The 21,928-nt window shown below is 38.3% G+C and overlaps 1 protein-coding gene across 1 annotated transcript in view; it reads left to right on the top strand.

Moving 5' to 3' along the window:
* The first annotated feature begins 5,183 nt into the window (after nt 1-5,183).
* CDIN1 (CDAN1 interacting nuclease 1) overlaps nt 5,184-21,928 on the top strand; it is a 167,028-nt gene continuing 150,283 nt past the window's right edge. Inside the window, exon 1 of the mRNA XM_057542685.1 lies at nt 5,184-5,499. Within this exon, the coding sequence (XP_057398668.1) occupies nt 5,399-5,499 (101 nt within the window). The 5' untranslated portion in view covers nt 5,184-5,398. The remainder of the gene's footprint in view (nt 5,500-21,928) is intronic.

The raw sequence follows: 21,928 nt of genomic DNA, 5'->3' as shown, positions 1-21,928 counted from the left end.
CTAACTCTAGCTTATGCTGAAAGAAGTGCTTATTAAGGACGGCTTGATTCCTTGCTTCTCATTCCTTTTTCTCTCCAGTAGAAACCTTCTACTCCACCAGCATAGTTCCTTTCAATTCCTGAATTTATAAATGTGAGAAAACCCTCAGAACACGATGTATTCTTACAGAATGGTCTAGGGGACAAGAAGAGTGATTGACAACTGCAGAAATTACATCTGAGGTTTAGTCCTGCAGGAAAAGGGGATACAAATTGCCTGCAAATTATCCACAAGTCCCTGATGAGCCTGAGGAGAAAATTTAAGAAGCTTCAGTCTTTCTTCAGCAAACATGTTCACGTTTCCTTTTGCTATAACAAACAAACACCCAAGAGAAATTATCCCGGAAAACACTACTTTTGTTTCTTATCCCTGTCAAATGTGATAATAGGAAATGTGTAAATGTCAATTAATAGCCTTTATCATGTGCCAATAGTGTTCTGTGTATGATTCTGAACAGAAGAGGTATATGAGCTCTGATGGATGGGTTTATAATGTAAGGAAGAAATTAGGTTTTATGCTATAAAAACACATGGTGTTAACTTTATAGGGTGCATATGAAATAGCCTGTAAGGATTTTCACTGCTGATTTCAGTAAACATCCATCACTTAGAAGAACTAAATACAAGAGAATAATGGTAACAGTAATGATGATTGATACTTAGACGTCTAAAGGAACAGGTTATACTTCTCTTCTAAGAGTACATGAAAGTATGATGTCCTAGACTTTGCACATACCTGGCTTACAGTCTTGACTTCCTAAGGTACCAGCAGAGTTCTACTCACAATGTGATCAGCAGACCAGTGCTGATTCTCAAACTTTTTCTTACATGTCTTGATATCGTAAGTACAGAAATTGAGAATAAGCATTTAGAACTTCTTAATATCGATGTGACAGAGTAATTGTATGTCTGTTGAGTCTCATAATAACAAACTGGGGGCTTGCATGGTACATGTTTTTGTCTTTTTAAATTTCATTTTTTAAGCAATTCAGTTTTTTACCTTATTTTACAGAAGTATTTGTCTATGACAAATTGGGGGGAAAACTGGGCCCTTAACACAGATAGTTTGAGAAACACTATTCTAGAATGTTATAAAACAATTGATGAGATACATAGAAACCACCTGTATACGCCTAAGACTTCTCACCTGGAAAATGGATTCAAGGATAGCACTTACCTCTTGAAGCTGGATCTGAGAATGAAGGGGAGATAGATGTATGTAAGGTACTTAGCACGGTGTCTGCCCTTGGTAAGTATCCCCACAACATTGGTTCTTAGAGTTATCGAATAAGGAAGACTTGCAGAGGGGCCATTCTGAATTATATGCATGTGGGACACAGCTTTTATTTGTAACAGGTCGTTGGTGAATAACTCCTTCAACATGTAACCTCCCTCTGGAATCGGGCCACTTCGTTCGACAGACTAGGAGTTCATTCACCATTGACTTGCACAAAGCAACCAACATTTGATTCTTGGTCTCAGGACTATTCAGTGTTAACTGCTCCACCATCATGGTGTGGCATGTCTTTCTGTATGTTTCCTTTGGTTTTCCTCCATTCGTTAAGTTGAGTGATTGCTGTGACCCTCAATAACTGAATTATTCTGATCTTTATTTTTTACTAAGCACCTGTATTATTTGGGGACTAGGATAAAATGACTTGTCACTCGTAGGTGGAAAGTATGGAGACGTAAACTTGTTTCAAAAGACGCATCACTTTAGGTGGTAGTTCACAGGGCAGAGAAAAACATATGCAGTCTCTTCTGGTGAAAGAGGCTGAACGATCTTTTAAAAGTGTGTTTCGGCTAAATGTCAAAATCGAAGGTCACTGCCTCTTCAACAGGCATTCGTTGTGGCCAAAGAAAGCTACCTATTTCAAAGCATAAATGATTAATTGAGGATAATTCAACCAAAGAGGTTTTCCTTTTTGAATTACAGTACAATATGATGGAGAAAATGAGGCTTTATAGTTGGATTAACTTGGGTCCAAATCATGGTTTTGCAATTTAACTGGACCCATCAGGCAAGTCCTTTACTCTCTTTGACCCTCAGTTTCCTAATCTGTAAATCAGGGGCTAACGGGACAGTGTTTGAGCATAATAGGTGCTTAAATAATATTAAGTCCCTTCTTTATTTAGTTAGTAAACTTCAATTCTTTTTCTTTAAAATAATCAATGAGATGATTTTAACAAGATTCCATGAATAGAATCAGATTTTAAAATATAATAAAGATAATATGTCAGTATTTACTTTTAAAAACATGCATTGGATTTGGCAGGTTCAACAACAGACTGTTTACAAATGTGACTGACTCTTTCCAAGGTGAAGCATCTTCAACTCCTTTGCACTCTGCCTAGAACTCTTTGCTCTAGCCAGAATAACTTTCCCATGCACGTGACTTGGCTCATTCTTATTTTTAGTCCATTGTGTTTAGCACTCTTCTTGAAATGACCTTCTGTCGCCTCCCTGGCAAACCCCACACTCCTTTAAAATCGTTCATTATTCACGTGGTCCTGAATTGGCAGAAAGAAATCTGGTCAAGCTATTCATTCTGGACCATCTTCCAGGGAGCTGCACTAGTCCCCATTTTGACATATTTTCTTGCTAAGATTTCCTACACTTTTTTTCGTATTTATAGATTCTTTCTCCCTATCAGAACTATAAAGTTCCACTTCTTGGGGTTACACTGAGGACATTCAGGATCAGAGAGGCTGTCACTTGCTCAAGGCTACACAATTTATGGTTGATTTTAAACAGGTAGCCAGTTCTTTGGGTTTTTCCTTTGGTATTGTTTTCATTTCACGACCCTACTTCACTTAGTAGAAAATGGTCAGTATTACCGACAGACCGACTGAGAAACAGTGGGGGAACTCCAGGCATGGAGAGACAGCTCTAGAAGGAGTAAGACCGGATGAGGGGCACAGAGTGGGGTTCAAGAGATGGAGTGAGAGAGGGAGAAAGCATGCCTCAAAGAAATAATTGGCTTACACCAAGCATTTCACATTCAAGGGAAATAAGAAACACCTAAACAGCAATACCACCACCACATTTCTGCCTTGCTTCTATTTTGTGCCTAATAAGCAACATTATTGTCACTGCCAATGAAAACAGCAACATCACTGTGCTTTTCCCCTGGCGCTAACTCTAAACAATCTACTGGATTTGGGTCAAAACTGTAAACTGCCGGCATGTTAAAAATAAAAGCAGAAAAACAAACCTGGCCTTTTCTTTTAGGGTTGCGAGGGTGAATGCAGGACAAGAGCCAGAGAAAAGAGTTACTATAAAAAATAACCAGTGCAGACATCCTTGAACTGATGTTTTCTATAAAAATCTGTTGGCTGTGAATTGAGAAGAGTGAAGTCGGGAAGGAGAAAGGAATGGGGAATCAAGTGGTGTCTGCTTATCGTCAGCTAGCTTTCATGTAAGAGTCATGGCAGGGTCAGCAACAAACTAGCCAGGTGGCAACTCCAGGCCATGCTGCCATAAATAAATAGTTATGTACTAATGTCACACAACCAGAGCTAGATGCAAAGCATATGGGAAGAAAACATTCTGATGTAAATATTCAAAAGAATCTATGGTTGCTGAATTCAGGATCCATGTTGATACTGGACTTGGAGACGCCTGGGAAAATAAAGTGGTGAAGCTTTTTTAAAACATGGACTAAAAGATTCTTTGAAATATAGATTGTTTCCTTTCAAAAAAATTCTTAACCTTTGGCCTAAGACAGTGTGACTTTTTTGTGTGTAGTAATTAAGCATTACTGAGAGTTGGCAAGAGCACAGACCCTGGAACCAAATTTCAGGAGTTTAAACTTTACCCCTGCTGCTTACTTGTTCTCATGACCGCTGAAAAGTTACTTAACATTTTCATGCCTCAGTTTATTCACCCTGCACGAAAAGGAGGAGGATGACAATAGTACCTGCCTCCTAGAAAATTATACAGATCAAATAAGTCAATGTGTAGGGAGCAAACAACACCTGGTAAATGCCCTGACCTATCACTATCAAGTAGTCTTATGCAGGCTCTTTATCTTCCACAGACTATCTGCTGGATGCTAAGCTAAGGAATCCATTCCTTGTACTATCCTATTTAATCTTACGAATAACCCCATGAATTAAAAATCAATTTTACAGACAAAGGAACTGAGGTTTAGACGGATTAAGAAATTTATCCAAGGAGGCATATCTAAGCTAAACTTCTAACCCAGGCCTTATTCCAGATTAAAAAAAAAAAAAAAAAAAATTAACCATTTACACGTTATTTAAAATCGAAACGCTTTTTCTTTCACTTGCTTAAAATGTTAAAATTTGAAAAGAAACATGACACATGGCCTTTTAAGAACCAAATAGATTTTTTAAAAGGATTAAAGGAGGCACTGATGTCCTAATCAATGGCCTCAGGATAGCTGAGATCCACTCACAACACATACACAAAACAGATAAATTCGTTCACTGACTTATTTCTCCAAACATTTATTGAATACCTACTATTTTCTGAGAGCTGGGGATTCACAGATGAATAAGTAATGATTTCAGTTCTTGAGCACCTGTGAGGAGTGAGAGTTTAATTCTTTACTGCGCGCTGTTTGATGATGTGGGTTTTGTTTTCTAGCCTGTTTCCCAACAGGGCCAAAACTGTGTTCCTCGCCAGCTGCAGAAATTGTCAGACTTCCCTCAACACAAGCCAAGCTGTACGTCTACAGCGATTCTAGTGGGTTTTGGGTTTTACAGATCCTCCGCTGACGCTCGCAGGACGTAGGGAGCCTTGAACCGAGAGAAGGCGTATTTCTTTGTAGGCCAGTCTCCGATTGGAGCTGCGGTAAAACGGGCGCGATTGGAAGCGTGTTCAAATCGCGCGCCCTGGCAGTGGTTTTCTCGGGCTCAGGCTTAATGATCACGGTTACACGTGGGCCCTGCTGCCTTGTCGATGCGCCAGGACTTCCTGTCTTCTGGCAACAGGGAAGGCATGACCGCCAAGAGCATCCCACGTTAATCCCAGGTGGGCCCTGCCCACGGACCTGCCAGTAGGATTTAGGCGGCACCTCTGCCTGTGGCCGTTACTTCCTGGTTGGCTTGCCCTTAAGTGACATGGCGGCAGGTTGCCTTCGGCCGGGCCCTCTGCGGCTGCTCAGAAAGCCAAGGAAGGGCAGTTGATCTACAGCCCGCCTCCCGCCGCGGAGCTGCAGGCTGAAGCCCAGGCTTGTGCAGCCAGGGGTGCAGGAGGGTAGGGGCAAGCCCAGAAAGTCGGGGACACAACGCTGTGCCGCATTGTGCCCACCCCCCGTCTCCCGACACCAAGGCTGCTCAAGCCCAGGGTGTTTTTTTCCTTTTCACTGCCACCTCCCAGTCCTTGGCCCAACATGATACTGACTAAAGCCCAGTACGACGAGATAGCCCAGTGCCTAGTGTCTGTGCCGCCTACCAGGCAGAGCCTGAGGAAGCTGAAGCAGAGGTTCCCCAGGTAAGTGCCCATCTCCCCCCTCAAAGAGACCTTTGCCTGCAGTAGCTGTGCCTGGCAGCCCAGCCAGCACTTAGAAACCACGTGTCACACATGACTGGGGAGGAACATGAGTGTCAGGTGTTAGGAGAGCAGGAATGGTGAAAAAGGTTTCTTCTTTGACCTGCTTTTCTCAGGAGAGTCTTAATGGATGAATCCCTTCAAGTCAACAAATGTTTATTGAAAACTTGGTTTTTGCTAGGTGATGGGTGCTTATAAGTAGGTGCTGCATAAATGTCTAGGGGTTGACAGATACTAGGAATGAATGATGGGTAGCAGGGCCCTCTCAAAGTGGAAATATGAATTGTAGATTCAAAAGGTGGAAATGGAGGACCCTTTTCAGTTGGCCTCTGGAAACAAACAAGGGAGTACAGGCCTAAAGGGGCCTCTTATAGTTTACTATGGCTCTCTACTGCAATGAAGTGACCCCAAGTGTTCTCAAGCCAGTCAGAGAGACAGGTACCCTACGGATTCCACTGTTGGGTCAAGATTGGTCATTTGAATAGCCATACCAGGTGTATTTCATACTTCCCTCCTCCCCAAGCATGTCTTTCTTTTTAGTGATTTTTAGGATTCTCCAGCTTTCTAAGAAGGGACTTTAGCAACTATATGCTATAGATTGCCTCATTTTAAAGATGTGCAAACTGAGGCCCTGGCATTACACAAAGAACCAGTCCAGAACAACCAGGTTATTGTATTTGTGCCATGTTAAAAGTATAGAATGTTTGTTTACTTTTCTTCTATTTCAAAACCAAATCCAAACTTGTACCATTTTACTTTGTGGCACTGAGCACCATTAGCTTCCTTGTCTTTGACATCATCATGGAAGTGTTTTCTTGAGGAAAGAGAGATTATTGGATAATTGGTATTAGTAAAGTACAAATTGAAGGTCTTTTATGATCTCAGTTTTTTTTTGAAGGACTCAGTTTTCCTAATCTGTAAAATGAAGGGATCTCTTTTTAATATTATCCAGATTTAATTTAAACCTTTATAGTCTAAGATTTTTATCAGACTTGCTAACAAGGAACAAAATTGACAAATTGGAATTTAATTTTCTGTCATTAACTCTTTGCCAACTCTGCCAATGAACAGTGAAGGGTGAAGGCTGGTCAGCTAAGGGGATAGGTAGATTTTTCTAGGCAATTTTAAGATACAGCATACATTTAGATAATTCTGCTCTTGTTACGTACTTAATATTAGCACTGTATTTTTGCTTCTCTTTCTTTTCCTTCCCCTCTTCTCTTTCTCTCTCCCTCATTTTTTTTTTCTTTCATTCTTTTCCATAGCAAACACCTTGTCCTCTCCGTTAGAGGTAACCTCCTTTGACTGTTGTTAAGGACTTACGAAGTATACGTAAGAAAGACTCCATTCGTTTGGGGCACCGTGCTGTCTTGCTTATTCTCGTATGCCCTTTTTTCTCTTATTCATAATATGGCCAAATATTTTTTGCTTCTCCCAAATACCATTCAGGGTATAACTAACTCTTCATTTACCAGAAACTTTATTGAGAGAGGCTGCACCAATCTGCAGAAGGAATTAAAGAGCCATTTAGCAGCATCGGTAGGAATTCCGTAAAGAGTGTGATCTGGGAGTTGGCCTCACAGTTTGCATCATAGCACTGTTTTACTTTAGAGGTTTCTTGCACAGGACTTGAACAACCTTTAGATTTGATAGTTCATTTTGCCAGAGAGTTGGTGAAGTAAGGACCTCAGAGGTAATTTCTGGTGGCTCAAAGAGGTTAAGTGACTTGTCAAAAAGCCTAGAGTTATTGAATGGCTAACAGGATACAGAGTTTAGAATACAGGTTTCCTGACTTTCAGTTCAGAGTTCTATACTAAGCTGCCTTAATTAGTTTTAATATTAATAATAATAACAGCAGCAATTATTTTTTGTGTGATGTTCACCTAAATTGAATTCTAAAAATAATCAAAGTACTGAAATGCTTTTAAAAGTTGCTAAAATTTTTTATTTTCCTGATTTTGAAAGTAGTACGTGCTCAGTAAAGAAAATAAAAATTATTCATAATCCTATAGCTCCGAAAATTTCTGTTAACATATTTAAAAAATATTTCTAGTCTTTTTTTGTCAGTATGGTACTTTCTCTGCTAATGTAGTTTATAGCTCTTGCTTTTCTCACTTAACATATAGTGAGCATTACTCATCTTTAAAAATTCCTTATAATTTGTTTCAAATACTAATAATATCACATTCTAGATGTACCATCCATTTCCATATTGCTGGACATCAACAGTTTTGTTTTTCTAATTTTCTATTTCTGTCCATATATTATGCCAAGTTTGCTTATTTTCTTACTTTAGAATCTTAGAAATTGGGAATGACCATATCAGCAGGTTTCAAACTTTTTGGTCTCCAGATCTCCTTACACTCTAAAAAAGTATTGAGGACCGCAGAAAACTTTTGTTTATATGGGTTATGTCTGTTGACGTTTATTAAAATATAAATTAAAACTGAGAAATTTTAAAAATTGCTTATTTATTTTAAAATAACAATAATAAACGTATTAAGTTTAACCAATTTTAAAGGTTAATAACCATCATTTCAAAAAGCTAGTGAGAAAAATGGCCTTGCTTTACACTTTTGCAAATCCCTTTAATATCTGCCTTAATAGAAGGAAGACATATCTGCTTCTGCAATCAACCTATTGTGATATGCTGTTTTGATTAAAGAACGTGAAGAAATTCTGGCCTCAGACAAATATGTAGTTGGAAAAGGGAAGAGTAATTTAATAGACTTTTCAGATAACTGTGGATATTTTTGTTACTACGTAGTACCCAACAAGTAGTATTTTCTTAAAAGTTAATTGCAATGTGGAATGTGAAACCATATTATAGAACTTTTTGGCCAGTCTTGAACTTTGAGTGGATCTTTTACCCATGCATGATTTTTATCATCATGCATTGTTCACTTGCAAAATGTTGGTTGTGAGTTATGCAAGTCTTCTAAATGTTGTCACCTTTTATTATACAGCATCAAAAAAGTCACATTTGTTAATATCCCCACTGATCTCATCAGAAAAGTCTGTAACATGTGAAGCTGTCACATTTACGGTGATGGATACAGAGTTTTCCAATATTTGATTTTCCCTTGAAAGCTCAATTTTTTTCGTTGGCAACAAATACTATCAGTTGTTTCCCTTGAAGTGACAGGCTCATGTTGTTTATTTTTGAGAAAATGTCTGCCAGATATCCAAATCTGAATAATCATACTTTGTTCATCATTCATCCAAGTAAAAATGGTGTTTCATGGAAAAGGCATCTAGTTCAGCTCTCAAACAATCATACAAGTGCTTTCCCTTGAGACAGTCATAATACTTCGATATGCAGTAGACGTGCTTTGCATTTACTTCTTATTTTGTTATACAGAATGTTAGAAGAATGTGTATCAGGGGTTGAGATTTAATAAAATTAATAAGTGAATCTTAAGATATTCTTATGTGAAGCTGGCTTTCTTTCTTCTTGCAAGTGTGTGACTCCGAGGACAGTTGTGCCAGATCTTGATTTGTGCTCAGGAGCTGGCAGTTTTGCCCACCGTTGTTTTTGCACCATCAGTGCAAATGTCACACAGAGGAAAAGGCAAATCATGTCTTACTGTTTCTATAAAAATAGTTTTGACCTTGTAGACTTCTGAGAGAGTCTCAGGGACTCCACGGGTCCATTGGCCACACTTTAACAACAACTAGCTATTTCAAACCAAAGGATATTTATGTTTGGAAGGATTTTGAAGTGTATTGACAAATTACTATCAAAAAGATTGTATTAATCCAATTACCAACAGCACATGGCAGTATTCGTTTCTGCAACTTTTGTCAGTGTTGAAGAGAGTCATCATTTAGTCTTTAATATGATGGATCAAGAATGACATCTCATAATTTACATTTTTTGACTATAATGCATTGTATATTTTCCACATTGTTTATTAACCATTTAATTTTCTTCCTCTTGAATTACTTGCCTGGTGTCCTTTGCCTAATTTTCTATCGGAATGTTTGCTCTTACTGTTTATTGATTTGTTATTGTTTATTGATCTGCATATTTTAAGGATGTTGATGCTTTACATGTCATATTTTTGTTGCAGATATCTTCCTAGTTGTTGTGCTTTTAAATATTGTTATTTTTTTATATTCTTAACTTTAAACTTATGCTTTTTTTGTCCTTTCATGTCCTAAGATATGAAAAATAAATCTTCCCCCTAAATTTTCTCCTAGGTTCTTTATGGCTTTCTTTCTTATTTTTAATTCCTTAATCTTTCTAGCTGTAGTTTATTTTAGTATATGCTCAAAGGTGAATATATAGCTTCATTTTTCCCAAGCTTAACTTTTATTTTACACTGTGGTTTCTACTTGCTAGCCTCATTTCTCCATGGCCTGTTTGTTTTCACTGAAATTACAAATTTTTGTTTTTCCAAGTCGCTACGTTGAACTTGGGCCATCACTTTAACCACTCTGGTCTCACAATCCTCCCACTTAAAATGAAGGAGTAGAATTTTGTGATGTCTAATATTTTACAACTCCTAAACTCACCCTTATTCTATTCTATTCTATTTTGCAGTTTTACATTAAGTGGGCCCTTTGACCCCCAAAATGTAGGAATACTGTATCTAAGTACTTGCTGAGGATATAGTCATTGATTTGCATCTCCCAACTTATTCCTGGACTTCCTTATTCAGGTAGAAGCCCCCAGCCCATTCAGCTGCTACTTATCAGGTCATATTTTACACTGTATTTTCCTGCCCAAACACTACATATGTATCTGATTATATATCATTCTTTATTTATATATATAAATATTAAAGATGTATAAATATATATATACCTTATTTTAAAATTCTTAACTTACAGAAAAGTTGCAGAAATGTTAACCATATATCCCTTCACTCAGGTTCCCCTAATGTTAACATCTTACATAACCAACATACACTTGTCAAAATCAGGAAATTGATTTTAATGCAATATAGCCAAATAATTTACAGACTTGTTTTGAACTTTGCTAGTTTTTTTTTTGTTATTGTTCTTTTTTGTTTGTTTGTTTGTTTGTTTTTTGACTGTCTCTTTTCTATTTCAGGATCACACATTAGATTAGTTGTCATGTCTTCTTTTTGGTCTCCTCCAGGCTATGACTATTCCTTAATATTTTTTTGTCTTTTATGATCTTGACATTTTTGAAGGGTACTGGTCAGTTATTTTGTTGAATGTCCCTAAGTTTGTGCTTAATGTTTTCTCATGATCAGAGGAGGGTAAACATTTTTGGCGTAAATACCCCAGAAGTGATGTTGTGCCTTTCTCAGGGCATCATAACAAGGGGGAGCTGACTTTGTATGTCTTATTACTGCTGAGGTTAACGTTATTCACTTGGTTAAGGGGTGGTATCTGACAAGTTTCTCCACTGTAAAGTTCACTTTCCAATAATTACCTTGTGGGGATATCCTTTGAGACTCTGCAAATATCCAGTTTCTCACCTCACACTTTTTCGCTCTGATTTTAGCATCCATCAGTGGCTCTTGCATGAAATAGTTACTGTGGGTATTTGCCTATCGGTGATTTTCTTTTTTTTTTTTTCTTTTTTTTTTTAAAATAAATTTATTTATTTACTTTTTGCTGCATTGGGTCTTTGTTGCTGCACACGGGCTTTCTCTAGTTGTGGCGAGCGGGGGCTACTCTTTGTTGAGGTGCGCGGGCTTCTCATTGCAGTGGCTTCTCTTGTTGTGGAGCCTGGGCCCTAGGCATGCGGGCTTCAGTAGTTGTGGCTCGCGGGCTCTAGAGCACAGGCTCAGTAGTTGTGGCTCACAGGCTTAGTTGCTCCGCAGCATGTGGGATCTTCCTGGACCAGGGCTCGAACCCGTGTCCACTGGCAGGCGGATTCTTAACCACTGTGCCACCAGGGAAGCCCTTATCGGTGATTTTCTATTACTCTCACTGGAGTACTCTGTCAACTAGTATCATCCTCTACCACCATTTTATGTGAAACAATCCATCCTACAGTCAGCCCATGATTTTCACTGGTCCTTGCAGTTTATTCACCTCTTACAGCATTTGGTCTGTAATAACTCACTGTGTGCTCACTATGTTTGTGGCACTATTTGGATAATTTTTAGAAAACAGAAAGGATAATGTAGTAATTGATTTTGAATAACTTGTAGTCTGAGGAAAGAGTTTAAGACACATCTAATAGCTATAAATTATTAGAATCATAGAATGTTAGAAACCAAAGGATTTGTTGTACAGTGAGTTCACATATGGTTAGTCAAAACGGATTCTTAGAGGAGATATAACTTTGTTGGAAATTCCTTTGTTGGTAAATAACCCTTTGGCACAATTTAATTTTTCCAAGTTCCTTTGCTGTGCATTAGTTATTTGGTTGCTATTTATCCCTATATTAATGAGTCGTAAGTCAAACTCTTGATAACATAAATCTCTAAGCAAATAAGTGTCTTTACCTTGTTCCTGTATTTTTTTCTCTTAGGAATCCTTGCATAGGTTTTTCTAATGGTGCCTTCCACATTTCTAAGCATTTTTTTTTTTTTGTCTTGGTCTGCAACATTTACAATATAGGCAACCATTCACTATTATGAGGCTGTTCTTAGAGAAATCTCAAAAGAAGTGGTTAAAAACTCGTTTGGCTGGGTTCCCTGTGCTTAAACTGATATACACCTGGCTCATTTTCTTGAGGTCTTCACCTGACTCTGAGAACTGGAGTTAAGGCTGGCTCTGCTGTGTATTTGCCAGTATTGAACTTAGTAGTTCTTGGCAGCGGACCTAGGGATCTAGTCTGGTTAGGAGTGGAGTAGCGAAGGGACCTGCTTGGGACAAGCACAACAATTTTCCTTAGCTTTAGCATTTAAGGTGGCCTAGCTTCATCTGGTGCTACCATTGGTTATAGTTGTCCTTTTTTGAACCCCCCCCCGCCCCCCTCCAGATCCATTTTAACCTGTCCCCACTTCCCATAGGAAATCTTGTATTTCATTGTTTCTGCTTCCTTAACCATTTGTTCTTGGGAAATGACTTGGCTCTGCCTCTTTTTATCTGAGTCATAGTTGCCTCATCTGTAAAAGGAGGGATGAAGCTCCACAGCTAGTAAGTAGGAGAAACAGGATTCAAACCCAGGCAGAGTCTGACTCCAGATTCTTCCTCTTGCTCTATTGCCCCTTGCTCTTCAGTTCCTTAAGGCTGTTGTGAGGATTAAGTGAAATAAGGCATGTAAAACACTTAGTACAGTGTAGAGGTCCTGGTAAGTATTTAATGGATGGTAAATACGATTACTGTTATTATTAGAATTTAGTAAATGGCCTACAGTAGAAGAAATGTCTGAGTAGTAACCTTTGAAACATAGAAGACACAAATTTGCTTTGATATGGATCAGTTGATTGTATGGCTGTGAACACACAGATTTTGATCATTATTTGAATATGGCCCAGATATCAGAAACTTGCCTTAAATCTTTCATAGCAATATATAACGCCATTAAAAAAAAACCCAGACTTTTAAACCTAGAGTCACTGATTTTTTAGAATAATAGTAGCACATTGCCCATATAATTAATACTGTAGGGCGTGGTTTACTAAAGCTGGAAGATTATTTCTGTTGGCCTTGTTCTCTCAATTGAATTGAAGGTTGGTACTCAGTTTCTGGTCAATTGTCTATACTAATGTTATGGTGGACCTGAGTTCCAGAATCATGAGTGAGAATAGCTCATAAAGGGAGAAAAAGTCAACCTATTATTGAACTGGAAATTCTTTTGGTATTTTTGCCAAGGAAATATAATTAATTTATATGCCCTTCAAAAATAATACTCATATACTTAGGAAATACACCTAGGAGTACTTCTGTATTGATCATTAGTGCAAACTGGAAAAGAAATTGGTCTAAAAATTGGCCTAAGAATATGATTATTTCATATATTTCCTTTAGTCATCTTTTAAAATATGCTTTTTTACTCTGTGAGATTTCAGGTTTTTATTTTGTTGCTGCATTGTAGCCTAGCTTTAAAGACTCTCCTGGAAGGTTATTTTGTTAAGTATATGGCATCTTCACTTTCTGAAAGAAGTGCTTAGCTTTTATCAGATGTTTGTGCCCCTTGGCATTGGCATAGTTGTAAAAGTGAGATGAGCTTGAATTCCTGCAAAGGAATATTTGACGAAAACCTCAGATAGTGTTATCCTGAGAAGAATCTATATGCTGACAATATTTCTTACTAGTTTGAGGGGGAGACTTTTATGTTATTAGATTATTGACTTCATTTTTAAGTCTATATTCAGGCATCAAACTTTAGTCTACTAAGTAATAACCCATCCCGGAATGTTTGCTGGTACAATAAAGAGGAATTATATATTTCCCTAGGAGAAAAATGCTCAATAGATGTATAGGGTGATAATATTTTATAATTTGACTTTCAACAAATGTTGACTGAATTTACCATTATGTTTTTATTACACATTTTGTGTAATTTTGCCATATAGGTTCAATTTTCCTTAAAAAAAAGCAGTCAAGCAGTATAAAAGTCCTTTTTCAGAGTAGGTATGAAAAGTGACCTTAAAAGTTATATACTGGAATGAAAATCATACGGGAGATGGGTAAAGAATAAATTTTCCTTCCTTTTATTTTCAGTTGTCTTTCTCTTGGTGGGAAGTGTCTTCAAGTGTTTGTTTTAGACATTCTGCTTTCAGGTTGCTTCTGTGGTGAGCTGGTATATGGTGAACACTGGAAATGTGCTTGGTTACAACTTCTTACTGCATGACAAGTCTCCATTTCTTAGGGGAGCAGACAGACAGCTGGATCCAGGATGATTCAGTCCATAGGTTTGAAACCAGCTTGGAGCAGTCTGTGCATGATGGATTAATAATGGTACACAGCTGGTCATGAATCCAGCCCTTTCCTGGCCACTTTGGGGAACTAACACCTGCCTCTACTTTTCTTTCTTCTCTCCGTCCCTACGTTTCAGGAGGCATCTTGATAACGTATTTAAGAGTTAATAATTCTTCCTTATAAACCAAAGCTTCCTTCTTGCCAAACAGCGGTGATACAGTTGACAGTGTCAGCTTTTTCAAGTGCCTCCTCTTGACTGAGAGGTGATCTTTTCTGTTCCTTCAAGACAGCAAATAAGTTTTTTTGTTTTCATTTTTTAGCCTAGTGTGGTGTTCCAACTGTGACCTGATAAAACCCACAGTCTCATTGAGGAAACCGAGAGCTCTGCAATTTTCCATCCAAAGTAAAATGTTAAAATATCTCAGGGCTTATTTCTTTTATGTGTTTTAAATATTGAGATTCAGCTGCTAAAAGTGTTTGAAACCTGTTAAACTTAGAGAAATAACTTCAACACTCTGGGAATAAATATTTTGAAACAAAGCAATGCAAGTAGAGGAAAAAGTAAGGTGGGTTCATGTCTCTTGATACTGTTGTTCAGTAAAATACGTAAGCACTGGGTCTTTCCTTGACTGAATGCTGACTCACGTGAATTGGAGCAATTCTGTGTGAAGCTCAGGCTTTTTCTGAGGTGTCCTGGGAGCAGTAGTCATATACAAGATTGAGACTTAAAATAGATGGTGCATTTTCACCCTCTCTAACATAACTCACATATTTATTTTTAATCTTTTGGTTATTGTTAGACCTGTCCTTTGCTTTAGGCCCTAGAAAGGCTGAGATATAAACTCTGATCTTGTATTTATCCTGTTTTAGGAAATAGGAGGCATAGCAGACCCTTGATATTTACAAAGGTTATCGCTTATGGCTGTTGAAAATCCTCAAATATGCAGCTAGCACTATATAGGATGGCAAAGGTCTACAAAGTTTAATGCACTTTTTAACCAAAGTTAAACTCATTTCTCAGCTAATTGACTTGCTGCTCCCCACATCACCCTAGGGGTATGGAAGATTTAGATTTACCCTCAGCAAGTTTATGAATTAGCATTTGTCATGGGTATTTGTGATCACTCTCAAATAATCAGAACTGGGTATGTTTCATCCAAGAATGCTGTGGGTACCCAACTTTAACTTTAGGATGAATAGAAATGCAGGGTGAAACTACCTCGTGGTTTGTCACTCATGCCTGTGCCACACCTTAGCCCCCTAAGATTCCATAACTTGTGAGATGGTGTCTAAGACTTGTGGGGGAATAAGGCTGTTTGTAGGTGGCCCCCTTTGTAGATGGGATGTGGGAAAGCGAAGCATCATTTAAATGCATCTTACTACAATCACACATGAAATTAGACTGGCAATTTATTTTTTTCGATTTTTTGTTTCTGTCTACAACTCTTCCAAGCTGATATCATCTTTTGCTTAAGGTATATTACACTGCTATTTGTTTTTGCTGATAATATTGGTAAGGAAAGCTAACAAAACTTGAAATTAACTCGCGCTTCAAGCCCCATTTAGCTAAAATAGTAAATGGACTGGGGATATAAGAGACTCTTGGTTGTATAGCATTAAAAACCCCACAGACCCCTACAGCCTAGATGTAACAAATAGCTCACAAACATCATTTGTTAACTGATGAAGTTAACATTATCTAAATTCTTATTTCCTGAGGCCAGCTAAAATATATATTAAGGTAAAAATACATTTAACCTCAGTTCATAACATTTAAATTTTTTATTTGCACTTTGGTGGACATGTTTGGAGCTGTTCATATGCTGATCGCAAAAGCTTCTCCAGAGGGACCTGCATACCTCTCTCATAACTTCAGATTCAGTGACTTGGAGAGTGTTTGTCTGAGATGGCAACTAGAGATCATAGTCAAATAGTCAAATGGTTAGTGTTAGAGGGGCAGAAACTGAGGGAGGATTTGACCAAAGTTACACATTTGAAGGCAGAACTCTCCCTTCATGCTCTTTAATTAAAGATCACCGAATGCCCTAGGAGTCTAGGGGCCAGGTTGGTATCAGCGAGGAGTGAAGGAATGGAGCTGGCCGGGTTGGGATCATGGCAAAGTGAAAGGACAGTTGTGTGCACGGGCAGGGCAGCTGCAACCTTACGCCAGCCATCTGTTGCCATGCTGGAATGTGGGCCCAGGGCTGCCAGGTCTTCTATTCTCTAGAAAGCAGCTCTAGATCTGATTTTTTTCAGAAAAAAAAGATCCTGAATTTTAAGTGTTGTCAATTTGTTTGAATTTTGAAAAACAGTGTGTGGGCCAACATTTTCCTGGCCAAACAGAACAAGTCTGTGGGCTGAATTTGGCCTACAGCCCATGGGAGCTGGAGCTGGCTCTTTCCAGCTTGTGAGAGCCGATCGGAAGCATCTTTTCCCCACTCTACACACTGTGACCTCACATCAGTAGCTTAAAGTCAGCCACAGTGGGAGTGTTTACACCACAGACATTGGCCCATGCTACAAACCTCGGCTCCCCTGTCCCTCCCCACTGCCACCAAAGGCATTTCTTAAGCCCCTGAGCCATTGTATACCATCAGCATAGCTTTCTTCCTACAAAGGGCTCATAACACATACATCTGTGCCTCATTTATTCTTAGAAATTATAATATTTTTGTGAGTTGGGCTTTCTTCCCCCCTACCCCCGGCTTTTTTTTTTTTTGGTCCAGAGAGAAGATACATATTTTTTTCCCCCACTATGGTTATTGTGGGAACTAGAATTCCATTCAGTACCTAGTATATTGTCGGTGTTATGAAACATATCATAATGGACATTTGATTGAACTGACCTGAGGAAAATGCTGCTTAGTTAAAAAACAAAAGCTATATACATGTCTCATTTAGGAAAATTAATCCCTTTCAGAGTAGATTCGTTGGCTAAATGTAGTGATTATTCACTCTTTAGGAATTTAGAAATGCTCCAGTGGTATACCTGAGGGTTTATCATGTCAGAAATTATTTTAAGAGAGACTTCAAGCTTAGTTGTTACATCTTCCCTTGGCAGTTACTCCAATATAAAAAAGAAAATAAAGTATCTCTGCAATTGTAATGAAAAAAGATTGGGAGATAGCCAATTGATTACCATGTGATTTAGTACAATTTTGTAAAGACTTAATTATCACATGTTCAGATGTGAGTATTTCTTTTCTACGTCCAAAGTATCAGTAATAAAATAATATGGCAACATACAACTAAAACAGAAGTGGACAATAAAATTAACAATATTAGCCAAGCATATGTGAATTTTAGAATGTCAAGTGGAATTCTCTGTGGGGATGGGCCCACACTGGTGGGTTGGCCAAGTGGTATTGAGTTTGGCAGAGTTGCCATGGCTTGTGATTGACCTTGGGTGGTTTATTTAGCTCACTCTGCTTACGGTTAATTATTGTATAAATCGGTAGGAAGCAAAACCCTATTACTGTGAACTCCAGGAGGTCATTCAGTTTTTTGTTGTAGAGGCAGTTTTTTATATTGGTTTAAAGAACTTGGTTCTGGAAATAGACATATGAATTCCGGCTTCATGACTTACTTGCCAGGTGACCTCTTGGTGCCTCAGTGTCCTTGTTTATAAAATGGGATTGTTATGAACTTGACATAAGATAGTACATAGAAAATGGTTAGCGTAGTTCCTGATACTGTGTCAAATTAATTTTGCTGCTGCTGTTATTGTTACCGTTGTTGATTTAAGGATGCTTGTTGTGATGGTATATATGCTTATAATAGGCTCAGTGTTAGAACTGAAAAGATTTTACCTAAACGAGCCTCTTTATTTTCTAGGTTTCCAAAGTGTTTTTCTTTAACCCCCTGGGTAATAGGAAACCTGCTTTTAGCAAACTATGGTGAAAATATAGTCTTTAGATGATACTGGCAACCACGATGTGCTTTTATGTTGATGACAAATGGGCATATCAAGGTTTAGATTGATTCCCCCCACTCCCCACCCCCAGGATAGAAAATGGTTATGTAACATGATCACTGCCTAAGACAGAATAAGTGGGAATGTTAAAACCTGAGAATTTTAAAGTATGTTCTTGTCTAATTACTTTTCTCAAATGCAACTCCCCCCCACCCCGCATATTCTGGAAGCTCTTTTATATTCTTGCCTCACCTTGATAACAAGGTGGTTATGAATTTATGAAAGATATTTGGGTTCTGCACCAGGAAGTAGTTTGAGTCCAGTAGTTATATAAGTTCAAGTGAGTCTTCCAGGGCATGGAGAGTTTGTTGGATACCACAGATCATCACACGAGTGTGAACGTTGATTTTAGTGTTTAATATAAAGATTAATAAATTTGGGGACTTCCCTGGTGGTCCAGTGGTTGAGAATCCACCTGCCAATGCGGGGGACACGGGTTCGATCCCTGGTCCGGGAACATCCCACATGCCGAGGAGCAACTAAGCCCCTGCGCCACAACTACTGAAGCCCGTGCGCCTAGAGCCCGTGCTCTGCAACAAGAGAAGCCACCGCAAGAAGAAGCCTGCACACTGCAATGAAGAGTAGCCGCTGCTCGCCCCAACTAGAGAAAGCCCGCACGCAGATACGAAGACCCAGTGAAGCCAAAAATAAAAATAAATAAATAAATAAAATTTTTTTAGAACTAGTGTTTTTAAACAATCTTAAAATCTATTCATGGTGCTAATACTGATTATGAAAAAGACCTTATGGTAAACACAAAGAAATTGCAGAAACTTTTTAAAAGAAAATAGATTTATTGTTCCTTAAGGCTTTGCTTATTTTTAATTACAGTGTATTCTAGAATGCTGCCTGCAAAGAATTTGCTCAATTTATCTTATTTGTGCAGTTCTGCTGATCATATAGTTGCAATAATAATGAGTTGGACAATACAGTAATTTTTGCCCTTCCTTTTCTATTTTATTATAGAGCATATCTTCCTCTAAGTTCTAGGTCAGAGAGGCTTTGAGCTTTAGACCTACTTCACTTAAGTGGCTTAGGCCAGATTGGAATAAAAGTATTAAAACTGGTTAGAGATCTTCATGCTTTTAAAAAAATTTTACTTAAAAACTTTGAGCAACACTCTGAAAAATAGTTGCCTGTAGCCAAAGATTATGGAAGTAAAAGTCGTAACTATACTATAGATTGTATCTTGAGGACAGTTATTTGCTGTATAACTCTTGTGAACTGTAAAAACAAGACTCAGTTAGTTTTCATGTTAGAGGTGTGTAAGGAGACTAGGTTTGGTACACTTTCATGAAAAATATTTTATTCATGTGATAGCTTTTTGAACAATTGTATTCTGCACTGTATTACAGTGGCACAATAAATTGCTGAATATACTGTCTGCTGAATATGACTTTACCATGAAAAATTTGATGCATGGAGAAGGAAAGGTTGGAATATATCAACCTTTTCTGACAAGGGACTTTGAATTTTGACCTAATACAGGTGACCTTTGTGCACAATAAAAGTGAGCTTAACCTTGAGGTCAAGGTTGAGGTGAATGGCAGGGCAACGTGGCAGAACTTATGCTGATTGTGGGTACTTCAGAGACTATGTAGCTATTGGCTAAATGGGAGTCTGGCAGTTTTTTGTTTTTTGTTTTTAATTTTTAGCATTTCCAGGAGCTTATTTACAGCAAGTTGTGTAGCTTTTTAATGCCATTCCATTTCCTCAAAGCTCAGCTATCTGTTTAGCTGTGGTAAGTTTGTCTGTTTTTATAAAGTTTACTGTTTCTGAGTGAGAGGCATGAGTGTGCTATTATTTTCTGTTCTGTAGATAAGCCTTAGCTAAAAATAAAAATGTTCTTATGGCTTATAGAAAAGACAACTGACGTATATAACCTTGGAACTGAAAATACATCTTCTTTTAAGAGGGTTTATTTCTTTGACATGTTGAACTTTTGTCACCTAACTTTGGAACTGTCAGAAGAATTTTTAAGTACTTTGTACCTTTATCTAGATTATAATTAAGAGAACTCTCATGAATTATTGTCTTAAAAGGTTTAGATGATTTAGAGACAGGTTATTCCCTTGAAAGTTTCTTTGAAATGCATCTGCTAATGCATTTACGTTATAATATGATATAAACTATTTTTAAGGTTTTGCCTGCTGTGCATAGAAGGAAAAAATGTTTTAAAACATAAATTTTACTAGTGAGTAGCTCAACAGTTTTGTCCTAGATGAAACTGCACCTTAGCAGACATCAGGAAAAAACCTGCCAGCGTTATACTGTCTGAATACTTAGTGATTATTCTACCCAAATAATTGGTTGAAACGACAAACAGTCGGGGGAGAGTGTCAGAGACTCTAATGGAAAGAACTTCTACTCTTTTAATCGAGCCTGCAAAATATATTCTCCAGGACTGATCAGCTCTGGAGCACTGAGGTTTGGTGATTGGAATGGCAGGAAACCATGCTTTCAGGACATAACGAATTGATGAGGCCATCCATCATTTGTTAGCATACGCTGAAACGTGGGCTATGTGTGCAGAGGCCTGTGATTTAGTAAATACTTGGGAGATGAATAGAGCTTACACACGAGGGAAGATATTGCTGTCCTTCAGCAGCCTGAGACCCAGGCGCCTGCTGAGAAGGCCATCTGATGACACATCATCAGTAACTGGCCTGTCACAGTCAGCGGTGCCCACCGACCATCGCCAGTATATTAAATGCATTTTTAATATCTGCTTCAGTAGATTTAATGAAGAAAATTTAGTTTCCATATTCCAAGCACTGCTTCTTCAAGTGTTCTAAGGCATGGACTCTTGTCTGCACAAGAAAGGGGGAAGACCATCCTGGCAGTTAGGATAGTTGATTGAAAAGGACACTCAAACAAAATAGTGTGCAAATGAAAAATGCTTTTAGCAGTGTTGGCATCTTGTTGATGTTAAAAAAGCTCATTTTTTTTTTTTTTTTTTAATACTTTATTTATTTTATTTATTTATTTATTTATGACTGTGTTGGGTCTCTTAGTTTTCGTGTGAGGGCTTTCTCTAGTTGTGGCAAGTGGGGGCCACTCTTCATCGCGGTGCGGGGGCCGCTCTTCATCGCGGTGCGCGGGCCTTTCACTATCGCGGCCCCTCCCGTTGCGGGGCACAGGCTCCAGACGCGCAGGCTCAGTAGTTGTGGCTCACGGGCCCAGTTGCTCCGTGGCATGTGGGATCTTCCCAGACCAGGGCTCGAACCCGTGTCCCCTGCATTGGCAGGCAGATTCTCAGCCACTGCGCCACCAGGGAAGCCCCATTTTTTTTTTTTTGAAAGAGGTTTTAAATAAGTTCCTTGGGCCCTAAGTCCTTCCTTCCCTCCCTCCCAAGCCCTTTCACTAGGAGGGTTGAACCTGCTGCTAAGATATGTAAGCCTACTGATCTGAAAGGAATATTAAGGGAATATTACGGCTTGACATATTTTGAAGAGAGACTCAATTTTAAATGAGTTTGTGTTTTGAGATACTGTTTGATTCTTAGGATTTTTGCATGAAGATATAAAGTAGGATTTTTCTTAGCTAGTTGGCTTCCACATTTTTGTTGAACTTGTTAATCAAGTTAGTATATTTTTGTCTGGG

The sequence above is a fragment of the Balaenoptera acutorostrata genome, chromosome 3 (genome assembly GCF_949987535.1).
Source record: "Balaenoptera acutorostrata chromosome 3, mBalAcu1.1, whole genome shotgun sequence".
Classification (NCBI taxonomy): domain Eukaryota; kingdom Metazoa; phylum Chordata; class Mammalia; order Artiodactyla; family Balaenopteridae; genus Balaenoptera; species Balaenoptera acutorostrata.
Note: the sequence above shows the minus strand (reverse complement) of the source record. Positions and strands in the feature narration are given on the sequence as shown.